At 47.3% G+C, this 22637-nt stretch overlaps 1 protein-coding gene across 1 annotated transcript in view; it reads left to right on the top strand.

Annotated features, from left to right (window-relative positions):
- CPSF3 (cleavage and polyadenylation specific factor 3) overlaps nucleotides 1-22637 on the top strand; it is a 307899-nt gene that overhangs the window by 142672 nt on the left and 142590 nt on the right. The window contains exons 11-13 of the mRNA XM_085610727.1: nucleotides 17959-18111; nucleotides 19744-19852; nucleotides 20376-20474. Of these exons, the coding sequence (XP_085466853.1) occupies nucleotides 17959-18111; nucleotides 19744-19852; nucleotides 20376-20474 (361 nt within the window). The remainder of the gene's footprint in view (nucleotides 1-17958; nucleotides 18112-19743; nucleotides 19853-20375; nucleotides 20475-22637) is intronic.

Raw genomic sequence — 22637 nt, 5'->3', positions numbered from 1 at the left:
GACCACTTTAGACCTAAAGGACACTTATTTCCACATTCCAGTGCACAAAGCTCACTGGAAGTACCTCAGATTTGTAGTGGACGGACAACACTCCCAATTCAAAGTGCTCCCGTTCGGAGTCACAACAGCTCCAAGGGTATTCACCAAGTGCCTAGCAGTGGTGGCAGCACATTTGAGAAGACAACACATCCACGTCTTCCCATACTTAGACGACTGGCTGATAAAAGCCAGGTCATACAATCTGTGTGTACAACACACGTCCGCCACCATTCAACTACTCCACCAACTGGGCTTCACAGTAAACCACCAGAAGTCCCATCTACAACCATCCCACATAAAACAATACCTCGGTGCCACCATAGACACCTCAAGAGCGCTAGCATACCCCAATCCTGCCAGGATTGCAAGCATTCAAGCTCTACGCACAAAATTCATAGCACACCACTCCCTTCCAGCTCGAGTGTTTATGCAACTAATAGAGATGATGGCCTCTTGCATCTTCATAGTACCTCACGCAAGACTCCAGATGCGTCCTCTCCAAGAGTGCTTAGCGCACCAATGGAACCAGTCACAGGGTCAATTAACAGATCTGGTGTTGGTAGACGGTGGCACCCATCGCTCTCTGCAGTGGTGGAACACCACAAACCTTTCCAAAGGTCGACCGTTCCTGGACCCGGTTCCTTAAATAGTACTGACAACGGTCGCATCGCTCTCCGGCTGGGGAGCTCATCTACTACATATCACCACACAGGGCAAGTGGACACCTCAACAAAAGTTACTCCATATCAACCATCTGGAGTTACTAGCAATCTTCTTAGCCCTAAAATCTTTTCAAACCCAAATTTCAGGCAAGGCAGTCCTGATCCGCACAGACAACATGACAGCCATGTATTATATTCAAAAACAAGGCGGCACACACTCTCCACAGCTCTCTCAACTAGCACAGAGCATATGGAGATGGGCAATACCCCATAAAATCTTTCTCCTAGCTCAGCATGTCCCAGGAGCCCAAAACGCAGTGGCAGATCTGCTCAGCAGGCAAACACAACAGATCCACGAGTGGGAGCTTCACCCGCAAGTTCTTCACCCGTACTTTCAAATGTGGGGGCATCCACAGATAGACCTCTTCGCCACCCACGAAAACGCCAAATGCCCAAGCTTCGCCGCCAGATACCCACACCCATTGTCCAAAGGAAATGCGATATGGATGAACTGGTCAGGCAGATTTGCGTACGCTTTTCCGCCTCTCCCACTCATTCCACTAGTGGTGCGCAAACTACAACAACACTCCCTCACACTAATCCTAGTAGCTCCAACGTGGGCCAGACAACCGTGGTATACCACACTGCTGGAACTATCTGTGGTACCGCACCAAAAACTACACCTCTCTCCACACCTCTTAACCCAGAATCATGGAGAGATCAAACACCCGGACCCAGCGCAGCTCAACCTTGCGATCTGGCTCCTGAAATCCTTGAATTTGGGTACCTAAATCTTCCCCCTGACTGTATGAACGTCATCAGAGAAGCTAGAAGACCTACCACTAGAGCGTGCTACGCCGCCAAGTGGAAACGTCTTGTTGTTTATTGCCATAACAACACCATCAATCCACTGGACGTGTCCATTCAACACATCATAGGCTACTTACTCCACCTACAAAGGTGCAATCTAGCCTATACGTCTATTCGATTACACCTCGCAGCTATTGCAGCTTACCTACAAAACAGGCAACATCTATCACTCTTTAGAGTACCTGCCATTAAAGCCTTCATGGAAGGCCTTAAAAGAATAATTCCCCCCAGAGTGCCACCCTCACCTGTGTGGAACTTAAATATCGTTCTCACAAGGCTAATGGGGCCTCCCTTCGAACCTCTGCACAAATGCGAACTACAATTCCTAACATGGAAAACCGCTTTTCTTGTAGCCATCACTTCCCTTAGAAGGGTCAGTGAGATACAAGCACTTACCATTCAAGAACCTTTTCTCCAAATGCACCACAGCAAGGTTGTACTCCGTACCAACCCCAAATTCCTCCATAAAGTCATTTCTCCCTTTCACCTAAACCAGACAGTAGAACTACCAGTATTTTTCTCGCAACCACAGACCGTTGCACAAAGGGCTCTTCACACACTGGATGTCAAACGAGCCTTACTCTACTACATTCAAAGAACACAACCTTTCCGTAAGACCAAACAACTGTTTGTTTCTTTCTCTCCACCACACAAAGGCAACCCCATCTCAAAATCAGGGATAGCTAGGTGGATTGTAAAATTCATTCAAATCTGCTACCATAAAGCAAAGCGAACGCTATCCATTCCTCCTAAAAGCCCGTTCTACACGAAAAATAGGGGCTTCCATGGCATTCTTAGGGAACATCCCATTAGATGATATCTGCAAAGCAGCTACATGGTCAACACCGCACACTTTCACCAAACACTATTGTGTAGATGTGCAAACTAAGCAACAGTCTAGTGTGGGCCAGGCTGTACTCAAAACATTATTTCAAACCACTGCAACAGATACGGGTGGTCGCCGCTAACGGTGGGTACTGCTATATAATCTAAGCACAAGTGTGTAATCTGCAGCTCATATGCCTCGAACGGAATATGCTACTTACCAGTATGCATCTGTTCTTGGCATGTAGAGCTGCAGATCTACACACGCCCACCCACCTCCCCGGCTACCTGTATCTGTCCCAGTTTATCTTATTTAGATAGCACACACATGGGCATCTTCACTGTTATTACTACGCTCCATCATTCCCTGCTGGCGAAAAACAATCTGAGGATGGAGCCGAAGCCCATGTGCAATACGATCCAAAGGAGGAGTCACCGACCTCGTGACTTCCAAAGACTTTCCAAGAGGAAAAACAAACTGCAAACATCCGGGCCCAATACCAGATGGCGATCTATGCACAAGTGTGTAGATCGGCAGCTCTACATGCCAAGAACAGATGCATACTGGTAAGTAGCATATTCCAACTGAGGCGCTAACAGGTTTGCTCCAGTCCCCAGACCGGGCTCTTTTAATAGGTGGGGACTTTAACTTCGTTATGGATGGGGGAGTAGATCGCTCTGCACAGCGGACAGGACAGACTGGGGCATTCAAACCAGAGGGACTGGCTTGGCTGACTGGCTGTGGGTTACATGAGGACTGGCGACTCTAACACCCGGAGGAACGGGATTATACTTTCTTTTCCGCGGCGCATAGGACCTACGCATGATTAGACCATTTCCTAGCCTCCCCAGTGGCATGGGAGTTCACTACAGACTCTTCCATTGAACCCCGCTCCCTCTCTGACTACGCAGCTATCACGCTCACTTTCTCGGTCCTCACAGGCATCTCCCAATGACCTATCTGGTGCCTCCACGAAACCCTGCTGCACTCTCCTGCTTTGTTCAGTCCGAGAAGCCCTTAAATTAGTTACTAGTGGTGCCCTCATAGCGCTATTGGCTCACAAAAACAAGATCAGAAAGGACAAAAGGGAGAAATTGGGGAATACTGTGCGAGAGCTTGAGTCCATACACAAAAAAAAACAGTTGATGGACAGAATGCAGAACAATGTCATACATTCACCCCAGTACAGAGATCTGGGCCTAAATCCATCGTTTTTTTGCTCACCATGCCATTCCAGTTTGGACCCAGCCATATGCAAATCGGTCTTGACCCTGTGCTTCATGGGAACAGTCCAGCCCGAACTGCCAAGCCAGGTCCTCCCTGGACTGGAAACAAGCATCCTAGGACCGGTTCACTGTGCCACTGGAATCGAGCTACCCTGGCTGAAGAGGGGTGAAACCCCGAAACCTGTTCCCATGAGACACAGGGTCCAGACTGATTTGCATATGGCCAGGTCTAAACTGGGGTGGCATGGTGAGCAAATGAATGATGGGTTTAACCCAGATCTCTTGACTGGGGTGAATGTTTTGATTTGTTCTGTATTCCATCCATCAATTGTGTGTCTTTTGAGTCCATACACAAGCCTACTGGCGCTCCCCGTGTATGGTGCGAACTAGAGCAGGCTTGTCTCCAACTTAAACGCCTTGATCTCGATAGGGCAGAATATGCCATGCTTTGCCTCAAACGCAAATTCCACATGGGCTCTAACAAAGGAGGTTGGATGCTAGCTCACTGCCTACGTAGCACCCAGCATGCCAACACAGTCCAAGCTCTTCAGACTTGCTCGGGCCTGATAGTGCATGACGCCACAGATAGCAGCAGAGTTTCGGGCATTTTATACAAATCTATACGCGAACGATCACTTGGCGCCCCCTGATCCACTACCCTACCTCCAGGTGGCTGTGATCACCCCACAGCCCTCGCAGGAATCGGACGTGCTCAATTAACCCATTAGGATCAAGGAGGTGATTGCTGCAATTGCCAGACTAAAGCCTATGGAAGTCCCAGGCCCAGACGCTTTCAGCGCCATCTTTTACAAGACCTTCTGCACGGAACTTGCTCGCTTTTTGACCCGCCTCTTCAACTCTTTTGCCGAGACCGGATCACTAACCGATACCATACTACAGGCGTCCATCTCAGTGGTCTCGGAAACAGGGAAAGACCCTGAACTTTGCAGTTCCTAACGCCTGATTTTCTCTGCTGAACATCGACGCAAAACTGTTCACCGGCATTCTGGCCCATTGCCTTAACCCACTGATGCCTGGCTTGATCGACCCCGATCAAGCAGGAGTTATTCCCTCACGTCAATGCTGGGACAACACCAAGCGTTTGTGCCACCTCACTGACCAAGTTAATCGGTCCGGGGAAGTGGCCCTCTTGCTGGCGGTGGACGTGGAGAAGGCGTTTGACAGGGTGCACCTGCCCTATCTGTTCGCAACCCTTAAGCACTTTGGGCTGGGAGACCGGTTCATGAATTGGTTTCATAGCATATATAACGCGCCCAGAGCATCGGTTCAGGTGAGGCGTTGCAAGTGGAGCGGGGCACCCGGCAGGGCTGTCTGCTCTCCTGCTTCTGTTTACCATGTACATGGAGCTCTTTGCCCAGAGGTTACAGGATAACCCCAAGGCTGTGGGCATTAAGTTTGAGGCGGACCAACATCTCATTAGCCTTTATGCGGATGGCAATATTTTTCCCATCACCCAGCCTCTTCCCTCGCTTGCGACGATCATCTCTGAACTAGAGGCTTTTGAGGCTGTGTCAGGTTTCAAGATGAACATGTCCAGATCGCAAATACTGAATCTCACCGTCCAGCCGGAAACGGAACAAGCTCTCCCTGCACGGTAGGAGTTCCAATGGGCGGACGCAGCGCTCCAATATCTGGACATCAGGCTAGACAGGAGCCTTCCTAAAACGTCCCGGACTAATTTCTCCAACCTCGGAGCCATGATCCGTAAAGACTTCAATCGATGGCGATAGCTGCCATTGTCTTGGCTTGGCAAAATTGCCACAGTTAAAATGAATGTACTCCCGATGGCCCTATATTCTTCCAAGTGCTTCCGCTCCCCCATTTCCCCCACCTGTGCCCGGAGAACTACGGCAATTCCAGCTGAGCATAGATCGCTTCATCTGGGGTGGGGCGAAACACAGACTGCAGAAACAACTATTGCAACGCACAAAACTGGAGTGTGGTCAAGCGATCCCCAATGTCCTGCAGTATTTCCTGGCCATCCAACTTAGATTCCTGGTGGAATGGAACTGTCCCGTGACCGAAAAGCACTGGGTCTTCATGGACCAAACCGTTGCGGGCGCATACATTTGGAGGTAAGCCTGGCTTCCACGAGCCCGCAGATCCTGGGGTTCATACTCATCCCTGGTAACAAGCACTACTTTCAAGGTATGGGATAAGGTGGTGCATTATGCAGGCCTTTCATCATTCCCCTCACCATTGACCCCATTGTTTGCCAATCCGAATTTCCCACCGGGCCTGTCGTCTCAGGTAGCCAAGCGGTGGTTGGCAGGTGGGGTGTAAGAGGGTGGGCTGCCTCTTCGATAACGATGGCTTCATTTACTTTGAGGAGTTCTAATCATTGTCGGAACAAGATAGGTTCATGCACTCTCAACTCGCCCATTGGGTACTTGGCCCCAACGTACACCCCAACACAGGTAAACCCATGACTCTTTTCAAGAAATGGTTGTTTTTAAAATCTGATGACCAGAAACTCATCTCAGAACTTTACCGCTTTTTAACGAAAATGCCACATACACAAAGGACGCCGGGTCAAAAACGATGGGATGTGGAACTGGGACGTGACCTCTCCGATAAAGAGTGGGGGGACATATTCTACTGGGCTCACCACACAACATTTAACATAGGCCACACTGAAGCAGCTTACAAAATTACCTCTTATCGGTATTATACCCTAGCACACATACAAAAGTGGAATGCACTCTGTGATGGCCCATGCTAGAGGGGTTGTGGAAACCCTGGGTCACTAATATACCTACTGTGGAACTGCCCCAAGCACACGAGGTTCAGGGAGCAGGTGCTGGACGACCTGGATGAGGCCTTTCAGACAGAAATCCCACACCTCCCCACGTACACACTCTTGGGTCTCCCCAACACCCTCACCCACCCACTACAGTCCATCAGGGGCCAACAGATGGCCATGGCCCTGAACGCTGCCCACCGGATCCTCTTGGCACATTGGGGATCTTAATAAAATCCCAGATCACCGGCAATGACTAGGCCATCTATGGACCCTATTGGGCATGGAACGATTGTCTATGCCGGCCTGCGCTGACCCCTCAACCTATGCGAAAATATGTTCCCCTTTCATTACTAACCTGTCTAAGGAATTCAGAGAACTGACCTGCCCGGCATACTTGCGTATCCTCAAATTAGTGCCACCTGCTTATGGTGTAGCCAAGTCACCGTGGGGTGGTTCCCTGCAATATTTTGGCTTACCTACTTATGCTCACTTCTATATGGGCATCTTCGGAAGGAGAGGGTGGGGGGGGTGGGTGAGGGAGGGATTCTTGTTTATTTCTATAAGTTAACGTATGTTAATTTGGTTTGATGTTTGAGAGCAAGGCTGTGTTTTTACTGTGTTCAGCATAATGAAAAGATTAGAGCTGTTATTCCCCACTGGGTACATAGAATTTCTGTAAATTGGCTATCCCCTTGGAGTGCCCTCTGACGCAGCTGGCCCTTGCTGGGTTGTAGGCGAACCGCTGTGTATTTTACCTTCACCCACAGTGCTCCTAGCCAACACTACAAAGTTGCAAAATCCAGCCAAGAAGATATAGAAGCATTCAATATTTGCAACTTACGCAGTAAAGTGAACACATATAGAATGAACTTAAGGAATACAGTTGAAAAATACATTGGAAATTTGATCTAACGGAGATAGGAACCTTTGTGTTAAGTTAGATTGTGCTTTAACAATGAAGACTTGGTTAGGCTCTGGTACTAACACATCAGGCCAGAAAGGCAAGTCTCAAAATGGGAAAGGGTTGGAGAACCTAGAATTTCTGTCTTCTCATTTAGTTTTAACTGGTTTATGCTCATCCAGTGAAATGCCTTAGTGAGACACTCATGAAGTTGGGCAGCAGAATTGTGGTAATCTCCAGATACCCAAACGATTATTTGAGTGTCATCTGCATACAGCTAGGCACTAAGACCCTAGGGGTCAATGAGTTAAACTACTGGGGCAATATAAAAAAAAATAAAAAAAAGATAGGGAATAAAATGGACCTCTGCAGCACACCGTGTAAACATGGTATACATGTAGATTTAAAAGATGAAAATGAAATTTTGTACAAGCCCTGGGTCGAAATCAAACAGCCGTGCCAAATAAGGCCTTAGACTCTAAACTCCTGCTGCCTAGGATTTGACGGTGAATGGTGTTGAAGGCTGCTGATAAATGCACAAGAACGAAGGTGGCTGGAATATCGGTGTCTAAGCAGAAATGCAACTAATCCAGAGATGAAAGGCCTGCTATTTCAGTGCTTTGTCCTGTACAAAAGGCCATCTGGCAGGGTGTCGGAGGTCATTATCTTCCACAGACACAGATGGATAGTTGGTCATAAACTGCTTTTATTTTTTATTTTTATTTTTTTATCAGTTTGGCCAAATATGGCATTTCTGATATAGGAAGATAATTTGAAAGATTCTCTGGGTCCAAGGAAGGTTTTTCTTCAGTAAAGGCAATAGAACTGCCTAATTTCAAAGTTCAGGAATGCTGCAGAACTTTAGAGAAGCATTAACCACTGTGTGTGCCCTTTCAGGGTCTTCTGAAAAGAAATTGTTCTGAAGGGTTGGGGCAAACGGTCCCCTGGTGATCCATTTTCCTCACACACCAAGATAAAAATGTTGGTGTATATATCCAAAGTGGGACATTGAGAGAGCCTAGCCTTTGACTATTGATGTAAACAACTGTTATTGCATACCATATTGGAGTAATTCCTGGTGCTTGAAGAAGCTAAAATATTTTTGACTATCAAGGACGTCTGTTATCCAATTACAGCGATCAGCTGGAGTACGGCTGTGGGAGCTCTAGTAAATCGTTGATAATGGCACAAATAGCTATTGATATAGTGGAAGCTACAAAAACGTTTGAGAATAAAAATTCAGCTTGGCTTTCCTTTTTTTTTTTTTTTTTTTTTTTTTGTGTGTCAAACTTGTATTTATTGAAAATGTTTCCATTCCATACAGCTAAGATAGTTGCCATCACTTTGCTCATCGCAATGGGCTCTTGTTTCGAACGCACAATAAGGGTTTGAGCAGTGGCACATTACTCAGCCAATGTCCCAGTCAGTGTCTCATAAGGTAGTGCAACTATGGAGAGTACAGTTTCTAACGATATAAAGGCTCTGTCCATTTCTCAGTGTCCAGTAAAGAAGAAATTAACCATCTTTCTTTTGCGATGGGCTTCTGTCATACCCCTCCAACGGGAAGGAACACTGTAAGATGAGTAAAATCCCCTAAGAAACAATACCCTGAAAATAAATGACAAAAACCCAACCCTCCCCCCACAAACGATGGTGGCGGCTCGATCTTACTGGTGCGCTCGACTATGACTAGTCGTGGGTGGTTCAAAATTGAAAGAGATGCATTTCTCTGACAGAGGGAGGACAGACAGCCAGTGGTAAACCTCACGAGAGAAAGGTAACCAGCGGCCCCCATTTGTATTCAAAAGTTTTATAGCCGTCCCGGAAGATATCAGACGTTCTTTCAAGACTGAGCAGCTTACACAGACGAGAGTGCCAGAGGGAAATCACCAGGGCTTCTTTCCATTTCCAGGCGGCCGCTATGTTCACTTTGGCTGCACCCATACACTTCCACATGATTGCTTTGTCTGCTCGGGTCTGGTGTTCAAGGGCTGGGTCATGGAGACCTAAGAGGATCTCTGCCATGGAAGTCTGGATCGGGTAGCCTAACATATCTTTGATATGTATTAGAATTTCTTCCCAGAATGAGCGTATAGTAGGGCAATCCCACCATATATGTTTGAAAGCCCGCATCCCCTCCAGCATCTATCAGAGGTGTTGGGGAAGATCTGTTTGAGCTTGGAGGGGTAAAGGTACCAATCCATCATAGGTTTAAGATGGGCTTCCCGTAACTATATGGAATGATTGAATCTCGTGGTATTGGACCACAGCCGTGACCATTCCCCATCTGAGATATCCCGCTGGAGTATGCCCTCCCACTTGTTCATATAGCGTGGCCATGGGAAAAGTGTGGTGGGGAGTAGGTAGTTCTATATGAATGTGATTACCCCTCTCATGGTGGTTGCTTTGGAATTGAAAGTCTCAAATTTCGTAGTGGGGCGTGTGGCCACCTCTCGCACCTGGGGGGTGAGACCCCAGTGTATCAGTTGAGTGTAGTGATACTGTTCCGTGTTCTCCAGACCATAATCTCTTCTGCAATTGTCAAAGGTGAGGGGGTCCGCATTGTGGAAGAGGTGTCAGAGCTAAGCAATCCTCATCTCACCAGGCATCAAAAGGGCCCTCGTGCAGAGCTGGTGGGGGGAAAGCTGGGTTAAAATGGAGGGGCGTAAATGGTGAGGGGAACGAGGTCCACTGTGCATTACCTGCGAGTCCCACAATTTCAAAGTGGTGTGTGTGGGGGTGCTAATGTATGCCTTCTTGGGCCTGTCCTTCTTGGTGCGCCAAACAAGGTCCCAAATGGTTCTCCCCGTTACGGAGCTGTCCATATGGAGCCAATGCTTTTCAGACTCTCGTTTGGTCCAATTTGTCAGCATCCTTAGCTGGGCTGCCTTATAGTATAGTGCAAGGTCGGGTAGCCCCACTCTGCCCTCCGCACGGGGGCGACGTAGTATTGTGAAGGAGAAGCGAGCACGTTCCCCCTTGCCAAATGTAGTGGAGCATCATGGATTTGACCCTGCGAAGAAAGTCTCTTTCTAGTTCTATAGGTAAAGCTTGGAATAGATACAGGAGCTTAGGAAAGAGTGTCATTTTAGCAGCGTGAATACGGCCAAGCCATGATATGAAGAGGTTTCCACCTTGCAAGGATTGGATGCGGGTGAGAGTGGATGAGAAGTTAGCATGAAAGAGTCCCTCGACCCGGGGTGTTAACTCAATCCCTAAGTATTGTATTGAGGAAGCGGTCCATTGGAGAGGGGTTTGTATCTGCAGCTCACGCACTTCCGCTTTCGGGAGAGTGAGATTAAGTATATATGATTTGCCGAGGTTTATCTTGCAGCCCGCCACAGCCCCGAATCTCCCCAGCTCCACTTGCAAAGGGGGAAGGAACCTAGATGGTTCAGAGAGGGACAAGAGGACATCATCAAAGAGTGTGATTTTGTGTGAATCGCCCCGAAAGGGGATACCCTGAATCTCTGGGTTGGCCCTGAAAGTCATCGCTAAGGGTTCGATGCTAAGAGCAAATGGTAAGGGCGAGAGCGGGCACCCCTGACGAGTGCCTCTAGTGTGGAGGAAGGGGGCTGATTGCATCCCATTGACTTGCACTCTGGAGAATTGTTGAACGTAGTTAGCCCGGATCATGTTAATAAATTTAGCTGCGACCCCAAAGCTTGTGAGTGTGTTAAAAAGGAACGACCAGTCTACCCTGTCAAAGGCCTTCTCGGCGACTAATCCCACCAGTACAGCGGGAATTTGTCGTTTGGTGGCTTTCTCTATCAGATGTACTATGCGTCGGGTGTTGTCATGAGTTTGTCAGCCCTAGATAAATCTCGATTGATCAGGGTGTTTAAGGTCGGGCATAAGGTCATTAAGTCTAGTCGCTAGAATGGTGGAGTAAAGCTTCGCGTCCAGGTTTAGCAGGGCAATGGGGCGATACGAGGCGCATAGCTGAGGGTCTTTTCTCTGCTTAGGTATAACTGTGATCATGGCTTCAGCCATTGATCTGGTGGCCTCCCTCTCCTCTGCCATTTTATTGAACAAACGCGTGAAGTGTGGTATAAGATCTGGGGCAAAGGTTTTGTAGAACTGGGCAGTGTATCCGTCTGGGCCTGGGGCCTTGTGGGGTTTGAGAGCTTTTATGGCAGCGTTTATCTCTTCAGGAGTTATGGGTGCAGTGAGTGTTGTTCCAGTCTGGAAAGACCTGTGGGAAGTGTAGTGGCTGGAGATAGTTGTGTTGAGTATTCGTGTCCCGCTGATCCTCAGTGTAAAGATTCTTATAAAAGGAGCCAAAGATGTTAGCTTTTTCCTCATCCTTAGGTGTGAGCATCCCATCTTCCCCACGTATACCTCCTAAATATTCACGTTCTCGCTTCTCTTTCAGCTGTCTGGCAAGGTGTTTGCCAATCTTGTTGCCCTCGGAATAGGATAGGAGAGTGAGTTCCGCTCTATTGTTATAAAAGGCTCTAAGCTTGCCCTGCAAAGCAGTTAGTTTGCGAAGAGTCTCCCTAATGGGGTTTGTTTTGTGCGTGTTTTCAGCTGCGGCCAGCTCCACTTCAAGGGCTTCCCTCTCCTTGGTCCGCTGTTTATTCAAAGTCGAATTAAGGGCAGTGCATTTCCCCCCTGAAGACTGCTTTAAACGTGTCCCAGTTGGTATACTTCGACGTGTCCTCGGGCTTATTTAAATTAAACTCAGTGATTGATTCTCTCAGCATGGTGCTAAGCGCTTTGTCTCGCATGAGGGAAGCCGGAAAATGCCACCTGGGAGTGGCTGAGACAGTACTGCTCCAAACCAGGCAGATCGATACTAGCCCATGGTCTGACATTGAAAGAGGAAATATCTTGGCTTCCCGAAGCGCCCCCATCAGGTTCTGGCTAATGAAAATGAAGTCGAGCCTGGAATACGTGCGTTGTACATGAGAATAAAAAGTATAGTCACGGGACTGAGGGTAAAGGGTGCGCTAGGCATCTATAAGACCCAGGTCACGTAATTGTGGTTTAGTGTCTGTGGAAAATAACCCAATGTCAGAACGCTGTGAATGGGTGTTATCTAGGTCTTTCTGCCAGGTTAGGTTGAAATCCCCCATGAGCATCGTTGGTACCTCAGCAAAGTCTTGAACCTTCTCCACTAGCGTGTTTTAAAAAAAAAAAAAAAAAGCCGTCTGCCCTGTATTAGGGACGTATATTGCTGTGAATGTGCAAAGTTTACCCATCAGGAGGCCCTTGACCATGACCAGGTGGCCTTCTTTGTCAGTCTCGACATCCAGTGGTTGGAATTTCATAGAAGAATGAAAAAGGAGCACCACCCTTCTGTTTAGTGAGTGCAGAGGATCTATACATCAGTGGGTACTGCTTATGTCAGAAGCGGGTGTCCTCCGCTCTAGCAAGGTGGGTCTCCTGTATGGCCACTATGTCAAGATGGTGGTCGGTGAGATAGTTACAGATCTTTTGACTTTTTTGGGGTGAGTTAAGCCCCTTAACATTCCATGAGCCAATGGTTATAGCTATCTATCTAACATGGATATCTCTGCCTCTCTGCGAATGCTAACTGTCATGTCGTTGTGCCAGAGTCTTCTCGAGTGGAGCAAATCCCGCGTGTGAGTGTTGCCTGTAAGTAAGTTGTAACACGCTAAGCCATTAAAATGTAGCATTAAGGAATTAAGGAGCCGCCACCAACACCCTCCCCTACCCCCCCCCCCATCCCCAAATGAAATAAAAACTAACATTACCAAAAACTGCGGTTGTAGAACCGCTAACATGTTCCCAGCTGGGGAAAGAAGACCCCACGGGAACTTTGGGTGGGGGGGGGGGGGCTGAGGGGTATGACCGAAGTCCCTGTCCACACCCATCCCAAACAGAACTTGAAGTTGCGTTCATTAGCGGCCAGACTTATATCTTCATATCTGTGAGTCAACTTACGGAGGTGTGTGGTCCTCGCCACCGCCAATAGGATCGTGTCGCTGAATTATTCGCTGGCCCACGTGCGTCCAAAGTGAACTTAAGGCCCAGGCAAACAAACAGTCTCTGGTTCTGTGGGGTAATCGGGAGAGGGACCCAGACCGCAGAAGAGGGGAACTGCAGCCAAGCCGTCATCCAGGCTTTGGTAGTGCTAGTACATCCTGACTCGCCTGAGAGTGAAGTTCCCCAGTTTGTTGGTCGGCCAGCATGCTGGACTGGTGGCAGATCTCCAGGAGTAGTAACCAGTTCAGAGTAGTGGTCCCGGAAGTGTCTCGGTATGCTCCCATTGTTGCTGGGCAGATGCCCACGTGGAGGCCGGTAGTAGTAGCGGTCCGTAGGCGGGCATCTGCTGCCTTGTTTCCATGGTGAATAAGATTGTCTACTTGGCTTTGCGGCGTATTCATGGGCGAGATTAAGAAGGTAGTCTCTCGGATCTCATTTACGGTTCCTGTGCAGGCCTATGAACCAGGGAGTCACCGTGAGGCCGCGCCTCATGTTCTCTTGTGCGTTGGTTTGGGCAGAGCCCGGCTGCTCTGAGGAGAGTCCCAGGAGTTCCAACCCTTCTTTCAAGTCAGAGATGTGGCGCTGTTTGTTGTTGAACTCGAAGCTCAACCCGAACGGGTAAGTCCATCTATACCTTATTTTGTCGTCTCGCAGCTTCGAGGTGATGGGTCTGAACAGTTGTCTCCTAGCCAGGGTGGTTGGTGCTAGGTCCTGGTAGATGGAGCATGAATGATCCTGGAAAGAAATGGTCCCCTTCTTCCGGGCTGCGAGAACTTTGTAGGAGTGGAACTTAGTTAACACATCTCTCGGGTGTTTCTTTTCACCTGTCATCAGCCCGCCCACTCAGTGGACACGATCTAGTTTTATTTTGAGAGTTTGGTGGCTGAGTATCTCCGCGAAGAGTCCCTCCAGGAAGGCTTCTAGGTCAGGACCCTCTGCTCCCTCCTCCAGGTCCCGTATCGTAGGTTTTCTCTCCGAGCCCTGTTCTCGAGGTCTTCCACTTTGAGTTGCGTCTGATGTAGTTGATCCTGGAGGTTTCGGACATCTTCTCTCAATTCGGTGGTGTTTGTCGTGTTCTTGGGTTTGCGCTTCTAGGTCCAGCACCCTTGTGCCCACTGAGTCCACGTCTTCTCGTAGGGAGGACAGTCTTTCTGTAAGATCGGACCGCAGTTGTTCCTTCGATGCTTTAATGTCCTGGCTGAGATCTTTCCAGAGTTCCATTTTAAAGTCTCTAAACATACCTAGGAGGTTCTCTTTCGTTATGGCCATGTTGTCTGCGCCCTTGTTGGGACCCGCGATGGACGCTTATCCGCTGGTGCAAAAAAATGTGAGACCCTGTTTGGTGCCTTGCTCGTCGTCTTCTTTGGCTGCATAAGGGCAGGTCCAGGAGGACCCCTAATGCTGTTGCAAGAGGGGCGTGCTGGTGCAGGGTTCCGGGTGCGGAGTCCTTTGGAGGTTAATTGTGAGGCGATTATTGCCATCTGCCGTGCACCTGGCTATGAGGTGCTCGCTTAGGGCCGCAGCGCACTTAAAATTACGGGTTGCTTATCTTTCGGACAACTCCACCTTCAGTACCCGTGAACCCCGTGGGATGCGTCACGTTGGCTAGCAGAGGGAAGCCCGCAAGGTGGCTTCTAGGTGTAGCAGTGAACGGGCCGGGTACCCTGATTTTTATGCCATCTTTCTGTCCTTGTCTCGGTACGGACTGCCCGAAGCTGGGGGAGTCAGTGTTTAAGTGCTTGGAGGCCCAGCCTGTCTGCCTTCTCAGTCGAGCGTGGCGAGTGGGTCGTTCCACACTGGATTCAGTCCAGGGGCAGCGGTGCTCCAAATATCGCCCGCCTCGAACACTCTCCCGGGTGTCTCCGGCTAACCTCCAGCCAATATACCCCCCACTAGATGATTCCAGGGGTGCAGCGTGGTCCTGTGATGTTCAGCTGCGGGTGCGTTGACAGCGCATGATATCTCCTCCACAAGGGCTTTAACAGGCTGCAGAGTTCTCACCTGGTTGCAGCGGTTGGGATGGCACAGCTGAAACAGCCTGTAAATTACCGTGCCGTCGCTAAGAGAGCGCTACCCTATAGAGCTCGCTGGCCGCCATTTTGCGGAGTGAGGACGCTGTCTAGTTACTTCATTGCGTTTGTGCTAGGGACTTGACCGTGAGGCGACGCCGCTGTTGCGTTTGGGGCATGCGGATTGCTGGTATGTTACCGCCAGGTCTGTGTCACCGGGCGCTGGGCTGTGGGCCTTAAGTCGGGGGAAGTAGTGCACCTTTGCCTTCAGTCACAGCCTGACCGCCATCTTGAGGTCAGACAAGGCGCTTGGAAGTGCTCATCGAGACTGACTTTGGTCTCCCCTCTATCTATGGCAGTCCCCCCGGAGTCCAAACTCGCTCGTCCAATATGGTGCTGTGCCTTGATCTCCTCCCCCGTCACTCACGCACCTGAGGCATCCTGCGTGGCCCCGCAATGCTGTAGGGTCCGTTGTAGCGATCTCTCTGGCTTGGCGTCCCTCCTCCCTGGGGGTCCTCAGTGCTCATGACGGTAGCGGTCGTCCCTCCAGCCTCGACAAGTAGAATTATCTACGCCCCCCACTGTCTGTTGTGCACTTCACCGGGCTGAGGCTTGCTCCGACCCTCTGGGATTAGCGGGCGCCATTTTGGTGAGCTCCGCCGCGAGGCTTTGTTTCTGTCCGTTGGAGTGCGTGTGAGGCAATTTGGAGCACTCCAATTGCGCCCTGCATCTTTTGCTCCCCGTCTGTGCTTTTCTACAGACAAAGCATTGATCAGCCGCATTCAACAGTTCAGGAATAGTACACGGACCGGGAGCCGAGACGTTCTATGCCCGTTCGGCCGTCTTGCCTGGCCACACCCCAGTTCTTTTTTTGATTTTTTTAAATAAATTGATGATACAAACGGTGCCATTTCTCTTTAACAAATGTCTTACTTTCATCGCCAATGGTGCTCAGCTGTTGCTAATGATTTTCTGAAAGTTTCTATATCATGAGAAAAGCGATTTCTGGTATCACAAATATCTGTAAAAACATTTCATATATAGTCAGAATTCCAAGGCAATTATGTCCAGTTTTTAATCGGAAATAAGGTCTTTATAGCTTGGGAGTTATTAATGGTGCACAAGCATCAATTAAGAAGCCATATAAAGCCTTCCTCACATCAAAGTTCTTCTCAAAGCAGGAAAATAAATTAACAGGTTGGTCCCTAAAAATGTCAGATCAAAGCAATTTTGCTGACTGCATCTGAGTCATGAGAGGGGGAAGAGATTGAGCAGTGCAGAGCGATCTAATAAACTTGGCTTACCCCCAAACGCTGACTTGTATGGCTGGCAGGTAGGCGTGATTCGGGCTCAAATAAGCTTGCCTGCCTCGCTTGTTGCATGGACGTGGTGCAGGTTGTGTTTTATACCCTCCTCCTTCCATATGAGCAAGGAAAGAACTACAGCAGGAACTCAGAAGGCTGACACTGAAGTTTAGACTGGCCCATAGAAAAAATGGAAGCTGGTTAACCCCCCACTGAAACAGTCCTATCTCGCCCCCCAAACTACAAAATATAAGTCTCAATGCTGTAACTCCCACTTAAAGGAAAAATTCCCATTTGCAAGAACGCAGTTAAATACAGCAATGAACTAATTTTAAATACACTGACAGTAAAATCAATTTTGTAATATGGGACTGCCGTTAAAGTGACTTCTGCTGCGCAAAAAAGCAGTAGCTCATATTGCACACTTAATACCAGCCTACTTCCATATTAGTAAGGGACCCTTGAACAGAACCTCAAGTTGGCCACTGCTTTAAGAAGCATAGCTTCTTTAGAATCCTTTTGATTGGATGACTTGTATCCTTCCATTACTCACATTCAGGGAGCAGCTTTTTTCTTGCTCTTACTCTCCCTATGAGAGTTGAGATGTTTTCTTGCTCGCGCTCTCTATCTCCTGCTGCTTCTCCCCCTCAAATACCACCTCCTAACCCTTTCCAGCACATCCCATAATGCGCCCTTCTCACCCCTACCCAGCTTGTGTATTTGTTCTTCCTCCTAGGCATTGTTTCAATGATTCCTGCCCCTGTATTCAATTCAAGCTCTACCCTTGCTCCCATGTGCACTTCCTGTTGCTCCTACTCCTTCACCTTGACTTCTTCCCTATTGCTTATCGACCATTTCCCACTTCACCCTTACTGACGCAATTATTTTTGCAGTTTTTCAGGGGCTTGGTAACTGCCATTCGCTTCTAGGCTGCTGCTCACTTTTTTTTTTTTTTTTAAATAAATGAAACCCTTTTTGCTCAAGTAAAATGATTTTTTAAATTTGATTTAGATAAATCAATAAATAAACCCCGGTCATTCTGTTGGCTGATTTCTCCACCCATGCACACGAAATGACGCTGCCACTAGCAGTGTCATGGCGGTTATTCCAGCATGCACGTATTCACCTTATTTTAGATTTTTTTGTTGGTGCAGTATATCAGCTACAAAGCATTGTCAAAGCCAATAATTCAAAAAGGAGCCACCTTTTGCCCTTGCCGCTGTTTGTAATTATTTTGTTCCTTAACTGTTTTCACATGGAGGGTTTTTTTTTTTTTTTCCAAACCGAGATCTCCAGCTAATCCCATTTTTTTCTGTTGGTCAAGATGGGCTTGCACTGGTTTGTTAGGATTAGTTTTGCACATAGCACTTCTTGTATCTGACTTGTGATGTTTCTTCTTTCTCAGATATTAGTCCATGGTGAACAGAATGAAATGGCTCGATTGAAGGCAGCACTGATCCGAGAATATGAGGATAATGAGGAGGTTCACATTGAAGTTCACAATCCTCGCAATACGGAAGCAGTGACTCTGTACTTCAGGGGAGAAAAGCTAGCTAAGGTAACTACTGAATGATTGTATTGCTGTTTTTTATATTTGTTTTTATTCTAAACATCTCTATTTTTAGGTTTCACCTGAGATCACGTGTGCACTGTTCGCTTGCAAGATGATTTGTCTGCTTGCCTAGGTATTAGACCCTGCCCTTTGCTTACCATTGGTTGACTTCACCTTTACTCTCATTTCCTTGCTACCCTTCAGCCAACATGTGCCAGCTTCTCTTCTTCTTTGTGTGGTTGTCCCTTCCCTGGAGCTTTGCCCAAGAATTGCTTCCTTGTTTAACTTGTGTCCTGTACTGTTTGGAGTTTTGATGGTACTCCCCCCTCTCCAGCCCCCCCACCCCTTTGTTACCTGCCATTCTTGTTACTTGGCCAGTTATCCTTGCTTGGCCCTTTGTTCTTGCTTGACACTTGATTGTTGCTCATTTTGCCCCCGCTTGCGTTGGTGCTGTTGCCTGTCCCACCGACCTCCTTCAGCTTTGTGTTGCTTCTCCGCCCCTCCTATCCCCCTCCTACATTGTGTTGCTTTTCCCATCCATCCCGCAGTCCCTCGTGTTGCTTGCCCCTTCCCGCCTTCCTCTGGCTATCTGAGTTGGGCCGCCCTCACCCACTTAAAATAAAAAATAAAAATCTCTATGAAATGGCCAACACTGACTGCATCGTAGCTCTTTATTTGTTGCTTCTCCCTTCTAACCCTCACACTATGTCCCAAAAAAAATATATTGACAAAGCCAAATAGCTATTTGTATGTGCATGAGCTTTTTGGCTTTGAGAATTCGACAATGATTTTTTTTTGTTGTTGTTTTTAGCCATGTTGTACTGCAGAACCTGCTCTGCTGCATTGTTGAAAGTAAAAAAAAAAAAATGGCCGTGCGCAGCTGTACAACATAGCAAAATAAAAACCCTTGCCGTGTCATACAAATCAATTGATAAAGTCACTAGACCTTGCATAGGCAAGACTTATTGGTTGAAGTTGAAGGACCTAAAGTATTGCAAAGTTTATTTGAATGTAAATATGTGAAAGCTGTAAAACGATAACCTTTATAAGGATCTTGAGTGTATAAGCGAACTACTTGTTGGGAGGTCAAACCCTGAAACATGAAATCATGTAAAACACAAAAAAAATACATGATAAACTGATTATTTCTACATTTGCCCAGAGCCATTTTGGGAGAACTGTAAATTCCTGCATCCACTCCTAAAGTTTGCTTGGCCACCTTCTCCCCTTGGTTGCTGTCTGGTAGGTGTGCAGTGAGTACCCAAGCAGTTCTGAACTTCCCTTTTGGATATGGGAGAACTTGCTTCACAACCATGTGTGTTTTGTCACTTGATATGAAGGAGGCAAAGTTGCTTTGGTGCGCTTTGTGATCTACATTGTCCTCTTGTCTTCTGGCGGGGCTTCTCTACTGCCACTCTTATTCCTGTTAATGGAATCCAGATGGAGGCCAGTTTTGAGAGGACTGGGGAGAAAGTTTCTAGCTTGCAGGAGCACAAGTGGGGAAGCATCACCATCCCGTTCTCCTCCAATAAATGCATTGTCTGATTCATTGTGCCTTTATAACTGCATTAACTACAGTTTGTTATAATAAATATGCCTATGGTATGATTTCCTATTTTCTTTCTTTTGCACAAACAGGTGATGGGTGACTTAGCAGATAAAAAACCAGAGCAAGGTCAGCGAGTCTCCGGCATACTCGTTAAGAGAAACTTCAATTATCACATACTTGCTTCTTGTGACCTCTCTAGTAAGTGACAACTGAGTATATGTTCGTGTCTTTTACTGTTTTCCAGTAGTACTTGCTTCCAATCACAATCTTTGTCTAAGTCAAGTAATAAAGTACACACCTAAAACATATTCCATTTATGATTCACAAGCAACTTTGTATGCGCAAGTTGCAGTTTTCAATTTAAGGTTCTAAGACACAAGATGTATGCCTACTGCATTCTTTGTGTTGGTGACTATTTTGATAATTGACACAGAATTCATACTCTTTGTATCCAGTCTTGATCTCCAGGTTTTGAAAGCTAATCCAGTCCGATTTAGTTAGTTAACTAAGAGAAGCCTTCAACCACTTTGTTGAGGAGATGAGTTTCGCACAACCTCATGCAATATGTATGCGAAGCACCTGCTAAATGTTTATATTTTGGTGTGTTTATGCTACATTCATTTTGAAGATTATAAAATCTATTCAGATTTGTTTTGGTAGTTTATATCATAAACTTTGACTAGTTGACAATTTATTTAACTTTTCCTATTACCCCTTTCAGATTACACAGATTTAGCCATGAGTACGGTCACAGAGACACAGGCCATTCCATACACTGGTCCATTTAACCTGCTCCATTACCATCTTCAGAAATTAACAGGTGAGTTTATTTGTAAACTACTGCTTGCTTTTTTCATACATCCTGAAGATGCTGTTTCAAACTATTCATACTTCATTTTGGCATACTGGAGACTAGCTTACCATAAACTAAAGGAACGCTTTTTGCCTGGTCTTGCCAGTATGTGCACGATATTTGGCTTAATTCTACAGGGCTGCTTCTAGCTAAAGTCGCTCTATAGGCTGAGTCACATCATTAATATGCCATTTGATAGCAAACCATTAGACCAGGTATTGGACCACACAACTGAGCACATGAAAAAGGACACTTCAATGCTTTGGAAGAATTGCAACAAACTGTGGGTTTTCAGAAGAGTGTCTGAAAACCTGCATGGACTAGGGCAGTGCCCCACTAAACTTTGAGGTAGTCTACATTCCTTTGATCATTGTCCTTTTCAAGGGAAAGCTGAGGTTATCCCTACAGTGGCAAAAGATAACACTAGAAGAGTGAGTTCTGCAAACAGTGTCATGGTATTGCATAAAGTTCATTATGACACTGTGCCAACCTTACATAAAGTCATACCATCTTCTGCTGGAATATGAAGAGACATTGCTCATAAGCAGTGCCTTAGAGGGGTGCACAGAGAGGTTCAGGAGGGAGTATTCACTGCACTTCCTGCTCCTAGAGGTACTGTACTATGTAACCCATTTCGGAACTCGCAAGCAATGGTGGATATTGATCAAGCTCCTAATATGCTCAGGAATCTTGGCATTGGACAATCAAGAAAAAGATTACCTAGTTTTAATTGAATTTATTTCATTGCATCTGCTCATGAAGACCATTTTAATGAAGATGCTTGTTTCCAGCACTGTATGTACACAGCCAATAAGTATGTGATCTATGTACAGCATGTGAACCCTAAAATAAGGTAATACCACTTGAATCTATTCTATCCACTGCTAAGTTTGTCTGTTTTTTGGGGGGGTTTTAGGTCTTGGCTAGCGTAGGCTGCGCAGACATGCGCAGTCTCACTGGCGAGATTTTATGTTTTTGGGTAGCTTTCACTACCGGGGGTTTAAGCCCCGCCCCTCTTTTCCATTGGCTGGCCCCACCGTTTATGCTAAACGGTGGCCAGCCATTGGAAAAGAGCTTCCAGTGACGTACACTTTTCTCTTTTAGAGCCGTTCCAGTTGGACTGGCTCGTCTGACTTCCTGCTGGCGTAAAAGGTTTCTTACCTTCTTTATGGGGCCAAACACATGGCCCCATAAAGACAAGAAACCTTTTAGCAGGCGAGGCCGTCCAAGTGGGACGGCAGAAAAAGGTGACGAAAACTTCATGGCGAGCGCTTGTTATTTTCTTACTGTCTCTCGCTATGTCACTGTAATCCGTGATTTATCTGCAGGGAGTCCTTCTATGCCACAAACAAGCACCTTCATGGCTTTTTGTGCCACAGCAGTCGTTCCTAAACATCTCTAGCTTCCTTGCGTGGAGACAGTGCAAGCAATTTCCGGGTGTGTAAGATCTGCAGAGCCGTGTTTTTTGTTACTGAGGGTGTCACTCCTGAGTGTGTCACTGGTGCGTGGGGAGAGCAAACAACCCCGTACTGGTCACCATGTTCTATTTGTATGCCGATGCTTGTTTAAACCCGAGAGGCATGTTAAATGGTAGCGGCAGTTTCAGTCGGTATCCTTTCAAGTATTTGCCCGGCGGTAATCGCCTCTCATACCACTCGATAATTTACCAATAAAAGAGGCAGGCGCTGGAGACTGGAAGGCAGGAAACCAGGTTTTATTCCGTCGGAGCAGAACACATCAGATCAGACAGCAAGGTATCGTCACGAGGTGCTCTAATTGCATCTCTGAGACCTGGTCTCTTATACACTGGTTTATTGCTTTATTATACATAGTACATTCTTGAGATTCCCTTGATGTGCGGGGAAATATCCCCTGAAGCCCCGGCTCAGATCCGATCCCACACATGGTTACAATAGAGGTTCCCACACTACCCGCAGTGGGAGATGGCTATCGCGCAGCAGGGAATTCCGCTAATTCCCGGGGGTGTGTGCAACCGGCCGGGTCTCAGGGGGTAGGGGCTTTGATTCTACTGTAATCCCTTTGATGTGGGGTGTTTCCCTTACAGTAGGGGCAATAAACTGCATCCGCAGGGCTAGGTGATGGCCTGGGACCAGTTCAGACAATGGGGCG

This window comes from Triturus cristatus, chromosome 6 (genome assembly GCF_964204655.1).
Source record: "Triturus cristatus chromosome 6, aTriCri1.1, whole genome shotgun sequence".
NCBI classification, from domain to species: Eukaryota; Metazoa; Chordata; class Amphibia; order Caudata; family Salamandridae; genus Triturus; species Triturus cristatus.
This window is presented reverse-complemented; position numbering and strand designations above follow the sequence as displayed.